Source organism: Lissotriton vulgaris, chromosome 10 (assembly GCF_964263255.1).
Source record: "Lissotriton vulgaris chromosome 10, aLisVul1.2, whole genome shotgun sequence".
Lineage (NCBI taxonomy): Eukaryota > Metazoa > Chordata > Amphibia > Caudata > Salamandridae > Lissotriton > Lissotriton vulgaris.
The window spans coordinates 260,489,334-260,509,035 of NC_141698.1; the positions used below are offsets into that span (position 1 = coordinate 260,489,334).

Below are 19,702 nucleotides of genomic sequence, written 5' to 3' on the forward strand. Positions count from 1 at the left end.
GCCATACTAGTACCTGACGTCTGTAAGTACACTGTGTCTTCAAATTTAAAAAAGTTTTGCTTCATGGCCAAGGTGGCACAGGCCATGATAAAATTCACCGGGGTAATGCTCTTGAGATCTCGAGCCCGCAGTAAGGAAGACACCACTTCCAATGTTTCATCCTGCGGGATAGATGTATACAGTGACTCTACGTCAAAGGAAACAAGAAGGTTTCCTGCCAGATTAAGCCTGTAAAATTAACACTGATGTGAGACTTTTCCTCTGCTGCAGTAGCAAGATTAGGAAATAAAGTGGGGGCGCTGATTAAGCGAGAAGCAGTGGAGGGAAGGTGGAGGCAATCGAATAAGGAAAAGGCAAGCAAGTCTGTGGGGGATGGTATTAGGAACGGAGACCCCAGGCAAAAATGTTGACATTACGATGTTTCAGACGCCATAAGTGGTCCACGTTTTAGTGAGCTGTGTGAAATACGCTGCACACATAACATTGCCTGAAACATGAAGAAACTTTCTGCCTGTTTCATTATGTGCAGTTTCTTATATTCAAATTTAGCTTTATTGTTTAACCCCAGGAAAAAGATGCAGTTTAAAAAAATGTTTCTATTTAGAGCGCACGCATAAACTTGCAAAGCTGCCTTTTCGGTAAGACTGCCAGGTGTTAAAGTTTGCTCCGAGCCCCCGAATGCGGCCTCGTCCATAAAAGCAAACTGACAAAGTAAAGGTCAATGTCTCTAAATAGAGACTCCATTAGTGGTGTTTTCACTCGTTCTTAACGCTGGTGGCATTGTTACTTTGCAATAGGCGCCTCATTGATCAGCCAATGGCAGTTGAGAAGTTCCAGCCTTACTGTAAATTAACATGCCACACATTTGACCCTGCCCCCACGGCCACTGATACCAGACCATTCCATGCAGCATCACAGTTAGCATAATTTTCCTAAGGCTCTGACTGCTGCAACACCCATTATCAGATTGACTTGCCTCTTGGTGAAGCATTCACTGTGTCAGAGATGACGACTTGCCGCTCTTGATTCCAGGAAGTGCCCCGCAGCGCACCAAAGATGAGTGGACTGCCCTGGACGGATCCCAATGGACAGGGAGATCGAGTGGTGCAGCAATCAGTGACAGAGACCTGCCTCCAGCGCTGGGACCCAGACAGCCGCAAAAGTGTTTCCTGCCTCGACGCCCGCCCTTGCACTTCAGCAGCTGGGCTCCAAGAGCAGGTGGGCTGTACCAGTGATGAACTCACGCTAGAACACTCACGTCTAGCATAAGACTCCCCCAGCTAATCACTGGCTAGATAGAGCCCAGTCATGGGCTTCCAGCCAGTCATAGGTCTCCAAAGGCTTTCTGACAGCATTTCAATTGCCCTTGAGCCCCATATTGCCGACAGCTCATTTCTTTTTTGTGATTTAATGTCTACTTGTCCGTCGGACAAAATAGACAATAAATCTTCTTGCCCTTCATAAAATTCTAGTTGGTTCGGGCGTCGGGCGATATGATTCCCCCACCCCTGTGGATATTTCTCTTCAGGTTGATGACACCACAGTGTATGTGTCAGGTGTTCATATCACTATAGACACTTTGTTTTTAGACCCATTGACACTCTTGTGTTAGACATTCATGTGAGGGAACGTGTCTTTGCTTGGTCTCTAAATTCCCTTGGCCCCCTCCCACCGTATTGTTATTAACATCTACTTCTTCCCTCGTACTAGACCTAGGTTACGTACACTGGGTTAGGCATATTTTAGAAGCACCAGTTGAGTATTTTAGCCTGTGTTATTTATGTATGTATTTTTATATATGTCATAGCAACAGACAATGCTATTACAGTATTATTTTATATTACTGTTAACACTGTACGCATTATACTTCGCATTCTGTCTAAACGATTGTAGCAGTTCATATCTCTTGCATGAGAAAGGAAACTGTTCAATAACCCCCTTTTATTGAAACGCCCGTCTCACTATTTCTATGCAACTCTGGAGAAACGAAGCATGCATGATTAACTGAGTGAAATAGTTATCTATTGTTTCCACGACTCTGAAGATATTGTTCCGGTTTTAGGGGAAACAAAGTTGTCATGTTTATGCGGTTGTCAGAGACTAATCCCTTCTTGTTTACTCGAGAAAGTTTCTAGTGACCTCCGAGTTAGCTGGCACACCCAATTATGTTTAATATACTCAATAGAGACATACTGATCTCAGACCTATGTCAAATCTATAGTGTATATTATTCCAATGTGCAAAGCCTATAGGGAATATAGAAACTACACTACACCCCAGGAACCAGGTTACCTGTAATGGGGAAGCTAAATGCATAGAGGTGAAGTGACATTGGAACCTGCCGTAGACAACAATGAAAGTCTTTGACGAAGATCCCTCTTGAGAAGACTCTGAAGGAGTCAGGCGGAATCCAAAAGTGAATTCTGGAAGTGAAGAACCTGCAAGCAGAGGGAACAGAGTCTATGCCACTCAGAGGTGACCAGGAGGCGCGGAAACACAATGCCCACCAATTTTGGGGTGTTCTGAAGAGATGAATCTGACCTTGTCGCTGCAACTTTGAGGACCAGGAGACGATGAGGAAGACCAGGAGCATTTTACAAGCAGTCCCAGGTCGGATGCCAGTGTCTAGGTGGTCAGTGTTCGTCGGGAGAACCAACACGCCTTGGGAGACGCAAATGATGAAGAAAGTGAAAAGAGGATGACGTTGGGACAAGCAAGGTCCAGGGGACTCACAAACAGCAGGAGAGTCAGAGCAGGCTCTGAGCAAGCAGAAGAACCCACTGAAGCAAAGGAAGACTCAAGAGGACACACAGCCCGAAGGCACAGGAGTTGCAAGAGGACCTCAGCCAGCTCTCCAAAGATGGAGGCCCATGATGCAAGGACTGCAGGGTGGACGCTGATCTTCAGGAAGTGAGGAGCTGGAGGCTGAAGCTTCTTGTAGCCCAAAGATCTCTGGAGTGCAGGGCCAACAAGCCTAGGCAACGGCAAGTCAGGGTACTGCACAGGATTTTTGGTTCCAGCAGTTCCTAAGAGGGATACTGGCCTCAAACTTGCAGAGGACAGGACAGGCTTTGAGAGAGTTGCAGAACCACCACCTGTGTTGCTGAGACTCTGGAAGTCTGTAAGGCGACAGGAGCAGCAGTCAATATATAGTTAGACATCTCGTAATGACTGATGTCCACTATATGTCTTAAAATGGCTGACTGCACTTACAATGTCCAGAGAATCGACTCTGGGGTTTGTAGGGGTGTCCTGCTCATGCAGGGGCACCCTCACCATTTGTAATCAAGCGCCCTGCCCTCAGGACTTTAGAGCCTGCCATAGGGGTGATTTATAGGTTTTAAGTACAGTGACCTCAGGTTTATAAGGAAACTTCTATCTGTCGTGAGAGGTGCATTCACAAACTAACACAGGCTACAACGGCAGGCCTGTAGTCACAGTTTAAGTGGACTTCCATGGGTGGCACAATACATGCTGCAGCCCAAGGGAGACCCCTGGTGTACCTATGCCCTTAAAACCTTAGTACCATATACTAGGGGATTACAAGGGTACACCGGTAGCCAACTGTGGAGGTACCAAAGTACTATGCTGGGTAGCAAGGAACATACCTTTAAAGTTTTGTCAGAGTCGGTGCGAAGGGGTCTTGATATCCGGTCAACGCTAAAACTAACTAAAATCTCTTCCGTTTTCCATCAGCGGATACGGAGCACGGTGAAAAGTGTACACGCCGGACCCCCCCCAAAAAGTTTGATCGGATATCAAGACCCCTTCGCACCGACTCTGACAAAACTTAAAAGGTACGTTCCTTGCTACCCAGCATAGTACTTAGCGTCAATTCAGACCCCAGCTCCCAACACCAATGCTTATTTTTCTGCACACAGCTCCATTGGCCTCAGTCTCAGCGAGAGCCCGCAGAAGAATTTACCTTCCACAATAAAGGCAGCCGTCACCGTCAAGTTAAGAAACAGTTGACGGTACGTTTGTCTCCACTCAATTTGGCAATACTGCACATTCTGGCAGCAACACGTTCAAGCTGTGCTAATGCAAACTCACCTTGTTTTAGGAAGCCCCGCCAACTGGACTCCTCATGGAGCTCAACCAGCCTGCACTGACATTTTTCCTCTGAATTTGTTTCGTCAAAGAACTGGTAGGTCCCTCGGCTGAGTGTCATAACATAGGGAGTCCTGCCTTTTCCACCCAAAATACTTAAAAAAGCTTTCTTCCTTTCAAATTTCACAGACAGAGTAATTATGCCCTGATGAGAATCTGGAAAACAAGCCCCTGGATTCGAAACGCGTCGGCCAATTAGAAAAGGAAAACTTGTATACCAGCATTTGCTGGCTGATAAAGAATCTCGAATTTATTTTCGCGCTCCTTTCCTAATTTTTTCCCCCCTTTTCTACTTTTCTTTGCTTCAATCAATGCTCTACTCATTTGAAAGTGTGTGTATCATTCATTGCTATGCATATCTAATGTCACTGTCTGTTTTACATTGTTTTTCATTTTCGTGATTAATGATTACATTTAGTTCGTGACACTTTGTTGTGTAGAAAAGTTTAACTTTGGTTCAATTTCACATTGTACACATGTTTTTGTCTGTCTATAATATGTTGTTTTTGACAAACCGAGTTTAATCAAAAATTATTCGGTATAAATAAAAATACCCAGTTGACAACGACAAGCAGCGTGTTCAACTTTCCATAAATGTGGTTGCAAATGTAAGTATATACTTAGGCCCAGCCTCCCCACTTGTCCTCTAGGGCCAAGCTCCCCTTGTGTTTCTAATTTAGGAGAGAAAGCACAGTTGCTGGGGTCCTTATTAGCAGGATTCCCGCAGTCTCTGTCAAAAACACAGTGACACTAAGCAAAAAGTGGGGTAACCATGAAAGCAGATCCTACTTTCCTACGTTCAACAAATGAGGGCCATGCTTTTTTGCGATTAACACTCACATGTGCTGTTGCTGGCTTCAGGAACGACACTGCTGACTGGCTCTTCATCTTCTTCATTTTGCAAGTGAACTGGAGTTTGAATGACTGGAGAACCTGGATGTAGCAAAGAGGGTCCAAAACACATTTACTTCAGAAAATTTCTATTTGTACACTGAACAATACCATCTAATGTATTAAAACACGTTTGGATAACTGTGAAAAAAGTTGACTAATCATTGTTCTTTTGTGTTCCTCAATAATATATTCTAAAGCCTGATCTAACAGAGGCAGTGAAATAATATTCGACTGTTGGGGCCTAAGCGCATAATCATACCTCTCCTGCCTAAATCATTGTCAAAAGGAAGGAAGGCACCAAACACCTTTCACTTATAACACTGGCCTACAATGTAAGGATATCAGAAAGGTTTGTCCAAGTACTCTCTTGCACATCACTTATACATAGCTTCTGGGACCAAGGATCTATTTTCACACAATGTGACATCAATACACAAGCTCTTTCTCCACTAAGCATCAGAGGATGCCTGCAAAGTGAAACCCATTCACTCACATGTGCTGCTTATTCCAGGATGGAGATCATTGGACAATTGCTCTTCTTCACTGTGCAGAAGAACTGGAGGCTTCACACCTGGATAACCTGAGTATAACAAAGAAAGTCATTGTAAGATTAGTTAACTGCAAAAAAATAGAGATTTCTCAGATAAATATGACTGGTACTTGCATCCTTCACGGAAATATTAATGTATATTAGAGATTCCTCTTAATATGGGTCGGTATCAATTTGCACCTGTATCAATTGTGGGTCTTCACACATCCCACCACCAACTCCTGATTATATTTTAGTAATTGGTCAACTTCCCTAAAAGAAACTCCCCAAGTAAAAAATCTAAACAGAATCTATTTAATTGTTACTGGTCCCCAATCGAGATGCTCAACAGCACTCAAAACAACAGATTCATGCCCCCTAAACCAGCGGAATTCATGACCAATAACTGGTAATTCATGGTCCCCAAACAAGCATTTTTCAAGGCCTCTAAATCAAGCTGCAGAGTGCTTCAAACTAATGATTCATTGCCCCTAAACAAGCATTTACTACATCTGTAAACCAATAGTTCAAGGTTCCTAATGCCAACGGTTCATGACTTCTATGAGATTCAGTTTTTGGTCTAAAAAAAAACCTCTCTGCCACCAAGAGAAGAAGCATATGGTCTCCAAAACAAGACGTTTATGACCTCTAGAAAGAGCAGTTCATTCCCCCAGAGCCAGTCACAGCCCCAGGGTACTCACTACAGATGTAGGGACAGCAATTACTCTAGGTCTACAGGACACCCTGGTAGTGGCACCGACTCTTCACCCATTTTTCTTGATATTACTGTCTGCTGTGAAAGTAGCCAGGATGAAAAAATAAGCATTTGCAATGCAATCGGTCTCGCCTTTGGGACCTCATATGTATTTCTCAATGCTGCACATTATTCTGGGTAATGAAACATCTACTGTTCTTTAACATGGAGGGAAAGTAAGCACCAAACTGCGAGACACGCCAGGTATGGGACCACATGGAGAGAAACATTGCCTTTCAGCAGGAAATAGTATAGTCCAAAGCTCTGTTTTTAATATAAAATCAGGGCCTTTGGTGGTCATATCACTGAAAATACAAGATTTGAAAAAAATATTATTGTCCACGGGTGCTCATGTAAGACAATTTCTATGGACTGGAATCTAGAGAATGCCTAAATGATTCTGGTATTTTACTGACCTCTGCTGGTCATTTTCTATCAAGACGGTTAAATAGAGGCAGTTGAACAGAAAAAAGTCCCTAAGCGGAAGCAGACAAGTCCTAGGGCTGATCTCCAGAGCCCAAAAAGTACATAGACATATAAGTATATACTAAAGTATATACATGAGGTCTCGAATGCTCGAACTAATGATGCAGTCTAAAGGGCTGTTATTATGTCACAAAAATGAAGGATATTCTGGAGGACGTTTTATAAGTGCCATGGGGATAAGATCGACTAAGGCATATGGGATATCTGTCACCTCTGTGATGGAGTAACCAGTCTGCCAAACTTTAGATCAAGGTCCAAGTATACTAATTAATGAGTTAATGTCCTCTTAGTCCCAATCCTCTTTAATCTTAACTATTGAAAACCTAAGAAGTCACTGACGACAAAAACAATTCAGGAGAGCTTTATAAACATACCTCAGCAAAGATGAACTGACACAATCAATCAATGGAGCAGAAGTTATAGAGGTAGAGAGTCATGTCCAGGGCAAGGCTTTTGCCACTCCCCAATAAGGACAACTGACCTTATTTAGAGTTTGGTGGGCAGGATACTTTGCTATAAATGTTGCAGAGTAGCCAGTGTGCAAAACAGATGGTCTGCCTGCTCTGTTTAGAGTAACCTCTTAGCAGCTATGGAACGTCCAGCTCCAGTGCTGAACGTTCCATTGCGCAGGTGAGGTTCGAACGTCCAACGGCCGACGGCAGCACTCCTGAGGTAGTGGTGCCGTCGGCCGTTGGAATAGGCGCAGCACCTAAGAGGTTAGGGCAAACCATCATGTTTCTGTTGGGGCAATTGTTATACTAATAGACCAATGGACTTTTGGCAATTGTTTATTGGTGCATTACATAGGACCATTTGCCCCATCAGGAGAGGATGGCCTGGTGTACTTTTTTCTCTGCTGGACCGCCAGGAAATACCTGGTGGTCCAACAGAGGGAAAAATAAAAATGACCCTCGCAACCGGAGGAGAAAACTCCAGGGTGTTAGTGTAATTGTTTTATGTTTTACAACAACAAAAAAGTTTGCTGAGCGGCCTCACCAAACATTGCAGCAGCTTAGCAGACTTTAAATATGGTGGGTGGTACTCCGACAGTGCATCAGTGGTTAATAACTCAGTTCCCCTGGATGATGGCTCATGCACAAATTGGAATGGGAGAGACGGAAAAGTGTTCCTAAAATGGAGTCCCCATTTTACAGAACATATTTTAATTTCATTAAATAAACACCCTGAGATTTGTCTGGGACAAGGGAGTCTTGTTGAGAAGCCACCAGGCTCCTCAAAAGGCACTCAACTGATGACAACATTAGCTAATCCCATACCCTCCTTCCACGTACTACACCTGCCCAGAAGCAAATATTCAATTGTCCTTTTCCACTATTTCACAATAGACCCACCTAACCTGACAATGAGAAACCTTGCTAGAATCTCAAAATGTTTCCATAGTAACTCTAGGCATACCTTTCTAATAATGTGAAACGAGCATCTGAAGAAGCAAAGTGACAGTAGATATGCTTTGGATTGCACTAAAAGAAAGCACATGGAGATCCAATCAAGATTTTAGTAGGCCCCGATAATTTTACTTCCAGGTATCCCCTGATACTGTAGCTTCAAAGTTGTTCTTGAGAAGTCCCCAGGGCTTTAAGTGTGTGTGTGTGTGTGTGTGGAAGGGGGGGGGGGGTATGGGAGGGGGGGGGGGTCTTAGCCCCCCTAGTTTTTTGGGGGGGCCTCGAAAGGGGGCTCTATTTTCAGGCCTCAAAGGTCAAAGGTGGGGTGACCATACGTCCCAGTTTTTGTTTGGTATTACTAGTGTGGGGAACGTCTTGATAGTGAAATACTGCCAATTTCGTTTTTCACAATTGAAATGCTATCTTGCCCATAGGATAACATGGGGAATGCTGTGTAACCTGTTTACCAGCATATCTTCCCATAACGGCAAGATATGGATTCTGGCATCCCTGAACTCAGAATTTAAGAACACATCCTTTAGTGAAGATGGTTTTTACATTCTAAGTTTGGAAATAGCACTATTAGAAAGTGGCTATTTTCCTGTTCAACCTTTCCGTGTGCTTCTGCCTGGTTGTGTATTGACTGTCGGGTTTGTGAGTGACAGGGGCTGGGGGCGGCTCCAGGAGGCTGACGGCGGCAGCACAAGGCTGAATAGACCCATATGCATGTAGAGTGGGGCTTTCTTCTTGCAGAGACCATTTCTTCATGCTTATGGGTAAAGCTCAATGGTTCTCCATTTGAAACATTTAACGCAAAGCTGTATGTAAAGAGTTGGCTGGCAAAAGGTAGAAGGTCTGCTTAAGAAAATTGTTGTGAGAAACCCCAGCAAAAAAGACACCGTGAATATCTTCAAGGGTTTTGGGAAATCCTGCAATAGATTTCTAAGTAATGTAAATAATGTTTACGTATTTTTAAAGTGTTTGGTATTTTATGGCTTATACTTAATAAATATACTTTTTTGTCTCTTTTATTATCCTTTGCTGAATGCGACTTCATGATTTTCTTAAGCACACAATGCTAGTTATCTTGATTTAGACCACGCCCTACTCTGATAGGCCACACCCCTTTAAGAAATTTGCCACACCCCTTATAGAGAACCACCAGGTTTTTTTTCCCACTTAAAGCCCTGGAAGTCCCTATGATAGTTTGAATTCTTTGGGCGTCACAACCAAGCTGGTGTAATTCATGGACATTTTTATGCCCTCTGACGCTAGTCTCCAAGTGCTCTTCAGCAAAACAAAAGTCAAAGTTTGGGATACGCAAGGCAATATGAGCTGCAGAATCAACATTTATTTTAAAGCATGCAGAAACAGGACCTGTAATGTGTCAAAGCACATAAAATAAATCCCACCTAGGTTTACACACACAGGGAATTATTCGCCCACAGAGGAAGCTCTACCTTTTTTTTGAAGGGTTCAAACTATTCTATCAGATTTCAATACAATGACCATCTATACAGGTAAAAGCAATGTGATGACTGCAACACAATGTTAGTTGCCATACAACCGCAATAATACAGAGGTCACACACACACACGCCTTAACTGGGAGATTTCTCTGCCCAGATGTAATTCCTTCTCAAGTTTTACTATTTGGTTACCATTTAGCACTGATTGTAATCATCCTGGGGTGACATTCTTTGTTAAATTTTAGGGCCATGCATCCCAACATCTCAACTTTGCAGTAGTGCACAATATAATAATTTGCTTAGAACAGTGAGTGGTTAGAGGACAATTTTGCACAATTAAGGCGACCACCTGGTAAGGAAGTGAATTCTGGTCAGTGACTGTAAAGAATTCAGGTAAAGGGGTCAAAATCCAGGACAAATGTTCAGGACAGAAGGACAATTTTATGGACACATCTGAGGAGACTGAGCAATTACAAAATAGACGGCTGGTACATGTACAAAGCAAAATAGGTTTATGTTCCTTGGTTTGTATGATACATAGCAAACACAACTATAGCTCGACTTATTTAAGAATTAAAATAAAGAGCCTACATATACACACTAAGCAGAATTTGACTACCAACATCAGGGGCAGTTGACAATTAATTTGACACCATACCAGATTTTACTTGTTGATGGATGGATTGGTGAAACCTCACAAACAAGGAGGTGGGGTCAGCCTGGCACCAAGCAATTCAACTGAACAACTGCAAAAGGCCCACCGGGAGCATGTGCAAATTTCACAATTCAACCTAGGGAAGCGACACATCCCTGCTCCCCATGAACTACTGTATAGCTCAACCATTTCTTTCATATGGGGAACAACTTTTAACATCTAATCTTTATCCACAGAGAGACCAACTCGATTGCAGGCTAATATGAGCGAGAAAAAGAAATGGGGAGGGAGGAGAAAAGTACACAGGGAGGATAGCTAATAAACATACACATTCTTGGGGTGCTTGAACAAAACGAAAAAAGTAGTTCCCTATAAGTAAGCAGAATAAGCATAGAAGCCAATTAGTCAAAAAGACGGTAAAGAGGCCATGCTCCATGGGCAAGCTAACACAAGTGGGCGTTCTGACATAAGGAAGGCCGCACAATAAAAAGCAAACAAATAAGACTGACAGTAAAGCCAACCGATGGTAAGCAACAAGCGAAGTGCAAGCCCCCGTATGTTCTTGGTAAGGAAAAGTTTTTCTCAACCAGGCTGTTTGCACTGTGTGGTAGACTCAACCTAATCAGCATGTTCACAGGAAATATATGTGTTTAATGACAGCTTTAACTTGATGCATGAAAACTTACATTTTTGTTTCTTTATTGAATATGAGCTGTGGGTGCCGATGGAGTAAGCGTTTTCAACTCTCTCTACATTTGGATCAGTGCTTTATTTGAGGCGGCGGTTTCCCGGACTCGCCACCAGCACTTATTTGTCAGCACCCACCGCTTATGACAGTCTTCCACATGGTGGCGCTGTTTGTCTAATGTAGAGACAAGCCCAACAACAGTTGGTTATTAATCTTAAAATGGCTATTGCCTGCCTTCCAAGCCATTGCTACAGCTTTTGGGGCCCGGAATAATATGAATTGTCACAGTTGTAAGTTTTTATGGTTACTGGGTGTGCTGGCTTGCTGAGAATGGACGGGTAAGGAGCGCCTTCAAGGGATTTATTTAAAATACTTAGTTATATTTCTTTTGATATATGCTTGAGTGCAAGAGTTGTTAATAAACTTGCCAATGAAATCTTGTTAAAAATACCTTTTATCCAAGTAATATTAATTGTTCCTTACATAAATATTGGAACCAGTGAACTAATCACAAAGCAAAGAATATCAAGAATAAAGGTGTATATAGAAAAAGCTTTTATCTTTTGAAATTTATCAAAGGTACCATACAGGTAAACATGCAATGTAACAGGAGGAAAATAAATACAATGTTATACTCCTTCAATGTTACTATCGAAAACACTTCTTCTCTTTGTACATTATTTGCCGGAAGAGAGTGTGAGTGTCGACGTTTCGGTCTCTATGCATTTGTCCATGAGACCATCTTCAGGACTATCAAAAATATAACAGTTGACCCCTGATCAATGTTTCCAGAAATACTAAAGTTATCTTAGTACGATTTCTAAACCTGTGTCTGTTCACTCGGATATCCTTTCAACTGAAGACTGCTGATTTTTCGCTGCCTTTATAGTTACAACAGATTCAATTCACTGAATTAAAAAGTTGCTAAGGAATGGAGATTAAGTCTGACCGTCCAGAAAGAGACAGAATTCAATTGCCTGCACTCTATGGTGACTACTAATTAAAAACAAAAGTTACAAAAATACAAGTGAACAGACGCAGGTTTAGAAATCGTACTAAGATAACTTTTGTATTTTAACAAGAGTTCATTGGCGAGTTTATTAATAACTCTTGCAGTCAAATATATATCAAAAGAAATATAACTAAGTATTTTAAATAAATCCCTTGAAGGCGCTCCATACCCGTCCATTCAATTTGCCCAGGCCTTCAAGGGTAGATTGGGTTTCCTAATATACCCTATTGGCTTTTTGAGAAAGCATGGAGAATCTCTCCTTCCACAACACACCTTTCACTGAAAAAATTAGGAAGATTGAATTAGATAGACTTTCTTCCTCTCAATATCCATCAGGCCAGTCCCAATTCAATTTCCTCCCTACGCCTCCCAGGATGTTGTACCCTCTCGCTAATTTGACATATAAAACTAATGCTGCAGGACTAACTTCAAAGTTCCTGACGAAGCTGAGATACTCAAAACACTAATAGCAATTAATCACTCAAATCACTTTAAAGATCCTCTACCTGCCAGAATCACCAGAGAGCTTAAATCCTCCATACTCCCACGTTGGTCTAGGATTATCAGTACATCTCTCTCCTAGGGTACGATCCCTGATTGCCTAAAGATAGGGAAAATAACCCAAATCCCTAAAAAGCCAAATGTCGACTTGTCTGACCTCAACAACTTTACTAGCACTATGACACTAGCAAAACTACTAGAGAAATGCATACTCTTTCAACTCTGCAACTACAACGTACAGTTTCATATCCTTGATCATTGCCAATCTTGCTGCAGAACAAGCCATAGCACTGAAACTGCTCTGACACACATTGTACATGTGCCTTGAGACTACCTGATCAGAACGAACCCAGCCTACTAGTATTCCTTGATCTCTCCTCTGCTCTGCTCTGCTTTTGATACGGTCAAATTTGACAACATGATAGAACGTGTGGAGAAAAGGATACGTTTAACTGATCCCGTCTTAAGTTGGTTTTAATTTTTCCTTCATAATAAATTTCAAGGAATCAAAATCAATCAATCCCTGTCTGACATTACTCCGGTATACCCTGGAGTACCTTAAGGATCCACACTGTCACCCACGCTATTCAATTTGTTGTTTGAACCTCTTACCAAAATTCTTACACACTCAAATATACACTACTCCTGCTGACCCAATTCAGGGAGGATCTCAAGCCCAGGCTCTTCGACTGAACCTCCACGCCCAGACGGATCAGCAGCCCCCCTCCCCTTTCCTCAGCACCATGAGACCCTCACGGGTGAGTTGCCATACTATACAAAAACTTGATTGAATCATTGAGTACCACATGTTCCCGGATGACATACAATTATACTTGAAAATATTTTTCACCTGAAGATATAAAACTCTTAACTGCATCCTGCTGAAAACCCAACAATAGTTGACCTGGAATCACTGATAAACACACTCATGACGTAATTTCGTCTGATCGCCCCGTACAATCTCTCTACTCCAAAAGATGAATGGCTCAAACAGCTCACAGCGCTCAACTGCACCCCAATTGTTGATTCTACTAGATCATTAGGAATTTCATTGGACAAAATACCTGAACATGCAAGATCACATCAGTGCACCTACCAAAGGAGCCAATTTGCATTTGAACACTATAAGAAAAATCAAACCTTTTTTATTACCTTCAGATGACTTTCAGTTAGCAGTCCCATCCCTAGTCATCTCCCACCTAGACTATGGGAGTGCCACCCTTGCGGGACTACTCATAGCAGGCTTGCTCCGTTAAGGGCCACACTAAACTCCGCTGCTAGGCTCATCATGGGATCTAGCAAACGCGACCATGACACCTGCCTTGAATCATCTAAAATCGCTTCAATTTTGGAGCTAGAATTGAGTTTAAGATTGCCTACATGACCCATAAGGCTCTTCATCACAACACTCCTGTCTACCTGGCTAAGAAACGTGGACTATCGGGAGGGAGTCGCTAATCTACAAAAATTCAACTAAAAGAAGAAAATCTATAACTGCTCCTGTTCAGGTCTTGCCCCCAGAATATGGAACGCAATTCCTCTTGAAACTAGATCTAATCCTTCCCCACCTATTTCAAATAAGAATTAAAAAAGTTGTTGCTAATAGAGACCTTCAGCATTAGTTACTGATCAGGTACATGAGTCCTGATTTCGCCATGTCGGACTATCCGTCCTATATTAATCTCTGTATCCTGTGTATTCTAAGACGTTTTGTTCTCATTGTATATATATTGCTTCTGGTTATTCTTTTTTGCTTTTGTTGACACTACTTATTTGCTATCTACAACATATTGCTAACTGTTGTTGTGTCTTAACCCTTTCTCTCTTTCCCTTACCCTCCCCTGCGCATGCTATTCCCCTGCCCGTAATTGGTTACCCAACAGCTGGAATGTTGACAGCTTAGAGTTCGATATGTCAGTTACACACACATTGTCAGTTGGCTTTGTGTTTTCCGTGAGACGCATGCTTACGGTGTGTTGTCCATACAATAAACGTACGATTGGAATCTCCACCTGGTTCCAGTCTATTACTTTACATATTTGGCGACGAGGTATTTTGACAACACACAAGAATGAAAATGAGATTAAAAGAAAAAGAAAGAAAAGAAAAATCCGGTAAGACAGTTTATGAGATAACAATAGCTGGATAAAAAAAAAAAAAGAAGAAGCTTGAACGTGTATGAACAAGTGGAACACTAGAAATGAGATGCAAAGAGAAAATCTATTAATGTAATATCTAAAAAGGAAAATTTAGGAAAAAAAGGAAAGTGAATGAATGATAAAATTGCTCACCGGATGTTAAGCGAAATAACACATGAATGATTTGCTGATCGTAAATGTATTTGTGGCTGGAGTAACATCGACGAAGAGCATTTGATGTTGTGAGGCCAAAGAAGAAGCGGGAGGAGAAAGATTAATCTATCCCAATAGAGCATGTGGAATTAGATTGGAAAAAGGACTGAAAGTTTCTGATTACATGGAAAGGGATTTTAGTCGTGTTGTAATCTTAGAGCAAATTGTTTTACTCAAAAAGGTGGTCGAGCCAAGGGTGAGCGCGAAGGCGCTTCTGTGAGGAGAATCGCTTCAGACGAGTGGCGCAGTCAGTAGCAAGACCTCACACTGACGCGCGAGACGCCATATTGGAAGAAGAAAGTCAGCGTTTTAGACGCATCTATGAACACGCACGGGTAACGTGCATACAACGAAAACTAAGCAAATCTGAAACGGATAACTGTAAAAATCGTCGGAATATGGAAGTAAATAAATAATATGAAAACTGTCAAAGAATAAAAAAAATAACAGGAAAAAAAGAGGTAAGTACATCGAAATAATAAATGTGAAATAGTATTAAACAGCTCATAAACAAGTTGGACAACAAGCATATGTTTAAAGTGAATAAATATAAAATTAAAATAAAATATTAAGGAAGTGATATAAATAAGGAGAATACAAAAAAAAAGAAATTAAAAAAAAAGAGCATGGCTAATAGCAACAATTACAATTTACAGCCCCCAGAACCATTTTTAAAAGGTACAGGTGACCCACCAATTAAATGGGAAATATGGAAAGAGTACTTCAGTAACTACATATCTACTTTGAGAAAGATGATGAACCAATTAAACCTGAAGAAAAGAGAAAAATCCTATTACACTGTTTGGGTGCAGGTGGTTTAGAAGTCTATAAGAACATTACATAGAAAGTGTGCGAGGGTGAAGAAAGAAATGTTTACAAGGAAGCAATGAAAGACTTAGATGCTTACTATAAACCTACTGTATGCATAGCGGTGCACAGATATAAATTTTACAAGAGAAAACAAGGAAAAGATGATAGCGTAGATGATTATGTAGCTGCATTGAAGAACTTGGCAATTACATGTAAATTTGAAAATATGCACGATGACTTAATAAGAGACCAAATAGTAATGTGTGCCGCAAATCAAAACATACAAGATGCACTGTGGGCTAAGGGTGAGAAACCACTACAACAAGTCATTGAAATTGTAAAAAAAAGCAGAATTAACTGGACGGTGTGCAAAGGAAGTCATCAATGATAAGAAAAAGAAAAATGAGGAATCTAATGTCGTGGCAAAAGTAAGTGGAACTAAGAAAAAGACTATCAATTACAGAAGCAAAGGGAATGAAAGACCAAAACCAAGCAGATACGGTAAACCGTATGAGGAATTGAAGTGCTATCGGTGCGGTAGCAACAAACACCTGGCTAATAATTGGAATTGTCCAGCAAGGAATAACAAATGTGGTAAATGTGGTGTCATTGGTCACTTCCAAAAAGTATCTACAGGAGAGAAAAAGCTCAAATAAAGTATGTCCAGGAGAAGGAAGAAGAGGAAACTCACTCGTCTGACGAATCGGAATACAATTTGCGTGCATTAAATGTGAGAGAAGAAACAGAAAATAAGGAGAATAATAACAGCAACAAAAAGAAAACTTTGTGCAAAATGGAAATAAGGGGTGTCGAGATGGAGATAATTGCAGATTCTGGTTCTCCCTGCACAATTGTCAACCATGAAGTATGGGAAAATAAGTTTCAAGAAGTACTTGGTAACAAAATGGAGAAACCAGATATAATCTTAAAAACCTCCACAGGTGAACCTATTGAGCTGGTAGGTTACAGGAAACTTAATTTTGTATTCAAGGGAAGAGAAATGAACAGCAAACTGTACGTCGCAGCCACAGGTCCATCCGTTTTAGGGTGAAAGGATCCAGGAAAACTGGGCATTACTCTTAACCTGAACAGCTCCGAACCAGTTCTTGTTATGCAACAGGACACCTTGACGAGTGGAGACCTCATAAACAGATTCCCTAATGTATTTAATGGAAAGATTGGCAAGCTAAAAGGTTTCTAACACAAAATCAGGATAAAAGAAAACAACTCCCTGCTTACACAAAGTACGACATGTACACATAACACTAAGAGAGGAGGTCAGAGAGGAAATAAATATATTACTGGAAGCAGACATAATTGAACCTACAGAATCTGCAGAGTGGATTGAACCCTTAGTCGTCGCTAGAAGACCTAATGGTAAACTGAGACTATGCATGGACTTGCAAGACCTGAATAAAAATATAATCATAGCTCAGTACCCCCTACTAAGAATTGGAGAAATGTTATCCCTCACCAAAGGTATGAGCGCGTTCTCCACGATTGATCTAGCCGCGGCATACCATCAGGTACCATTACACCCGGAGAGCAAACACCTCACCACCTTCATATCACCATTCGGATGTTTTAGATTCAAGAAAGTACCTTTTGGTATAGCATCCGCGGCAGCATTATTTCAAAGACGTATGCATGAAATCTTTAAGGGAGTCAAAAACATACTCATCTTCCAGGATGACATATTGGTCATGGGTAAAGATCAAATGGAACATGACAGCAAACTAATTCAGGTGCTAGACAAATGTGGAATGACTGCAGAATACAAAAAATGCAAATTCAGTAAAAAGTGCGTGAACTACCTGGGCAATAAAATATCGAGCGAAGGAACAAAACCAAAAAAGAACTGGTAAAGGCAATAAAGGGTGCACCGGTACCTGCAAACAAAGAAGTACTTAGAGCATTCTTAGGGCTTGTAGAGTGCTATTTAAATTTCGTAAAAGACTTTTCAGCCGAAACATACAAGATTAGGACACTTTTGATAAACAAAAATAAATGTGAATGGACAAGAGATTGCGAGGAGAGTTTAAAACAACTAAAAAAGAAATTTGTGAGGCACCACCACTGCAGGGATTTGATGGAAATCTAGATTGTGTAATCACCACGGATGCAAGTGGAAAAGGGATAGGCACAGTACTAACACAAATAGAAAAAAAATGGTAAGGAAGTCACTATCACTTTGCATCTCGCGCACTAACATCAACAGAGGAAAGATACTCCGTAATTGAAAGAGGCACTTGCTTGTGTGTGGGGAATGGAGCATTTCCAACAATACATTTGGGGAAAAAAAATCGTACTGCGAAGTGATCACAAACCCTTGACTAAAGTACTAACTGTGAAAGGACTATACAATGCATCACCAAGGTTGGCTCACCTATCCATAAGACTATTAAATTACAATTACGAGGTACAGTACCTGCCTGGAGCTAAAAATGTGGTGGCAGATTTTCTAAGTAGATTACCATTACAAAATATTGAGAAAGAGGCACTGGAAGGAGAACTGTGCGTTGCAAACATCAGCGAGGAATTTCCAACTATACAAAAAAATTAGTGGATAAAGGAATGTTTGAGTGATGAACAATTACAAAAAGTCTGTGAACACATTATAAAAGGCTGGCCAAAGAAAAAATGTATGGAGACCGAGCTAAAAGCATTTTGGGAACTAAGAAATGAGTTATCCGTCGAAGACAACCTCGTATTGAGGCAAGGGAAAGTGGTACCACCTAAGACCCTAAAGGAAAGAATAATAAAAATATGCCACGAAGGTCATTTGGGAATAAACAAGACCAAACAGAGAATTAAATGTTGGTATTGGTGGCTAGGCTGTGACATAGAAATTGAAAGGGCTATTAGAAACTGCATAGAATGCGAAAACTCTGATAAAACACAAACAACTCTACGACCCACGCTCCAGCCGAACATGCCATGGGAAAGCATAGGTGTGGATGTAATGGGACCCATGAAATGACAGGACGCAGTTGTATATGTACTAGTTATGGTAGACCATTTTTCAAAGTGGCCAGAAATAAGGGTATGTGAAAAAGTGGAAACAAATGACTTGTTGGTGTTCATGGAGGAAGTATTCATCAGAGAAGGAATCCCTAAAACGATTGTGAGTGATAACGGAAGCCAATTCACCTCAGATGCGTTTAAAAAGATTGTCGAAAGAAACGGAATCTCCCACAAAACCACCTCAGTATACCATCCGGCTGGCAATGGGACAGTGGAAAGATTCAATAGAGTGATAAAAGGAACCATCCAATTAGCAAATAACAATTCAAAATGTTGGAGGAACAACAAAATCAAAACAGTTTGGGGATATAGTATTACTCCAGGAGAGAAAACATTGGTGAGCCCATTCGAAGCCATGAGAGGTAGAACCCCAAATACAAAAGACAATATGGGAAAGAAAAAGGAATGGTCTGTGGAAACTATCAGGAAAAAGATCAAGGAGGCGCAAATTGCGTACGAAGAAAAATACGACAAGAGTAAGAATTGTAAAGAGATCAGTATCAAAGTAGGAGACAAAGTAAGAGTAAAGAAAAGTGGACACATTGTCAAAGGAGAAAACTGTTTTACTGCACCTTTGGAAGTTGTGAAGGTTTTTTGTAATTCGGCCTTACTCAGTGATGGTAGAGTGTGGCATGCTTCTGCTATTTCAGTATGTCACGGAGTGGATATAAAAATTGGGGAAAGCACAACACAAAGAAATGCACAAGAAGGACCCAAACGTGGGTGGTCACAACATGAGGAAGATGAATCAGAGCCGGAGAACGATTGCAATGGCAAACCATCAGGAACTCCTGGCAACCAGATTAGTCAGGACCTAAGGGTCTTTGAATCCATTGGTGAATACAGGGATCCCAGCACAGATGCCTCCGTAGCATCCCAGGACACTTTTGACATCTGGACTCAAGAAAATGAACAAGATAAACCAGAGTGTGGAGACGTGGCGAGTAATCTAAACCAAAGAGAGACAATAAACTCCTTACCATCTAGAGGGGAAAAAAGGGTAGCACAAGGAATTTC

At 41.3% G+C, this 19,702-nt stretch overlaps 1 protein-coding gene across 2 annotated transcripts in view; it reads right to left on the minus strand.

The window, feature by feature from the left end:
- Positions 1–19,702, minus strand: part of LOC147685081 (uncharacterized) — a 277,204-nt gene that overhangs the window by 186,878 nt on the left and 70,624 nt on the right. For both annotated transcript variants that reach the window (XM_086940956.1, XM_086940955.1), the window contains exons 3-4: positions 5,498–5,584; positions 4,951–5,043 (exon numbers count right to left, since the gene is read on the minus strand). In XM_086940956.1, the coding sequence (XP_086797082.1) occupies positions 4,951–5,043; positions 5,498–5,584 (180 nt within the window). The remainder of the gene's footprint in view (positions 1–4,950; positions 5,044–5,497; positions 5,585–19,702) is intronic.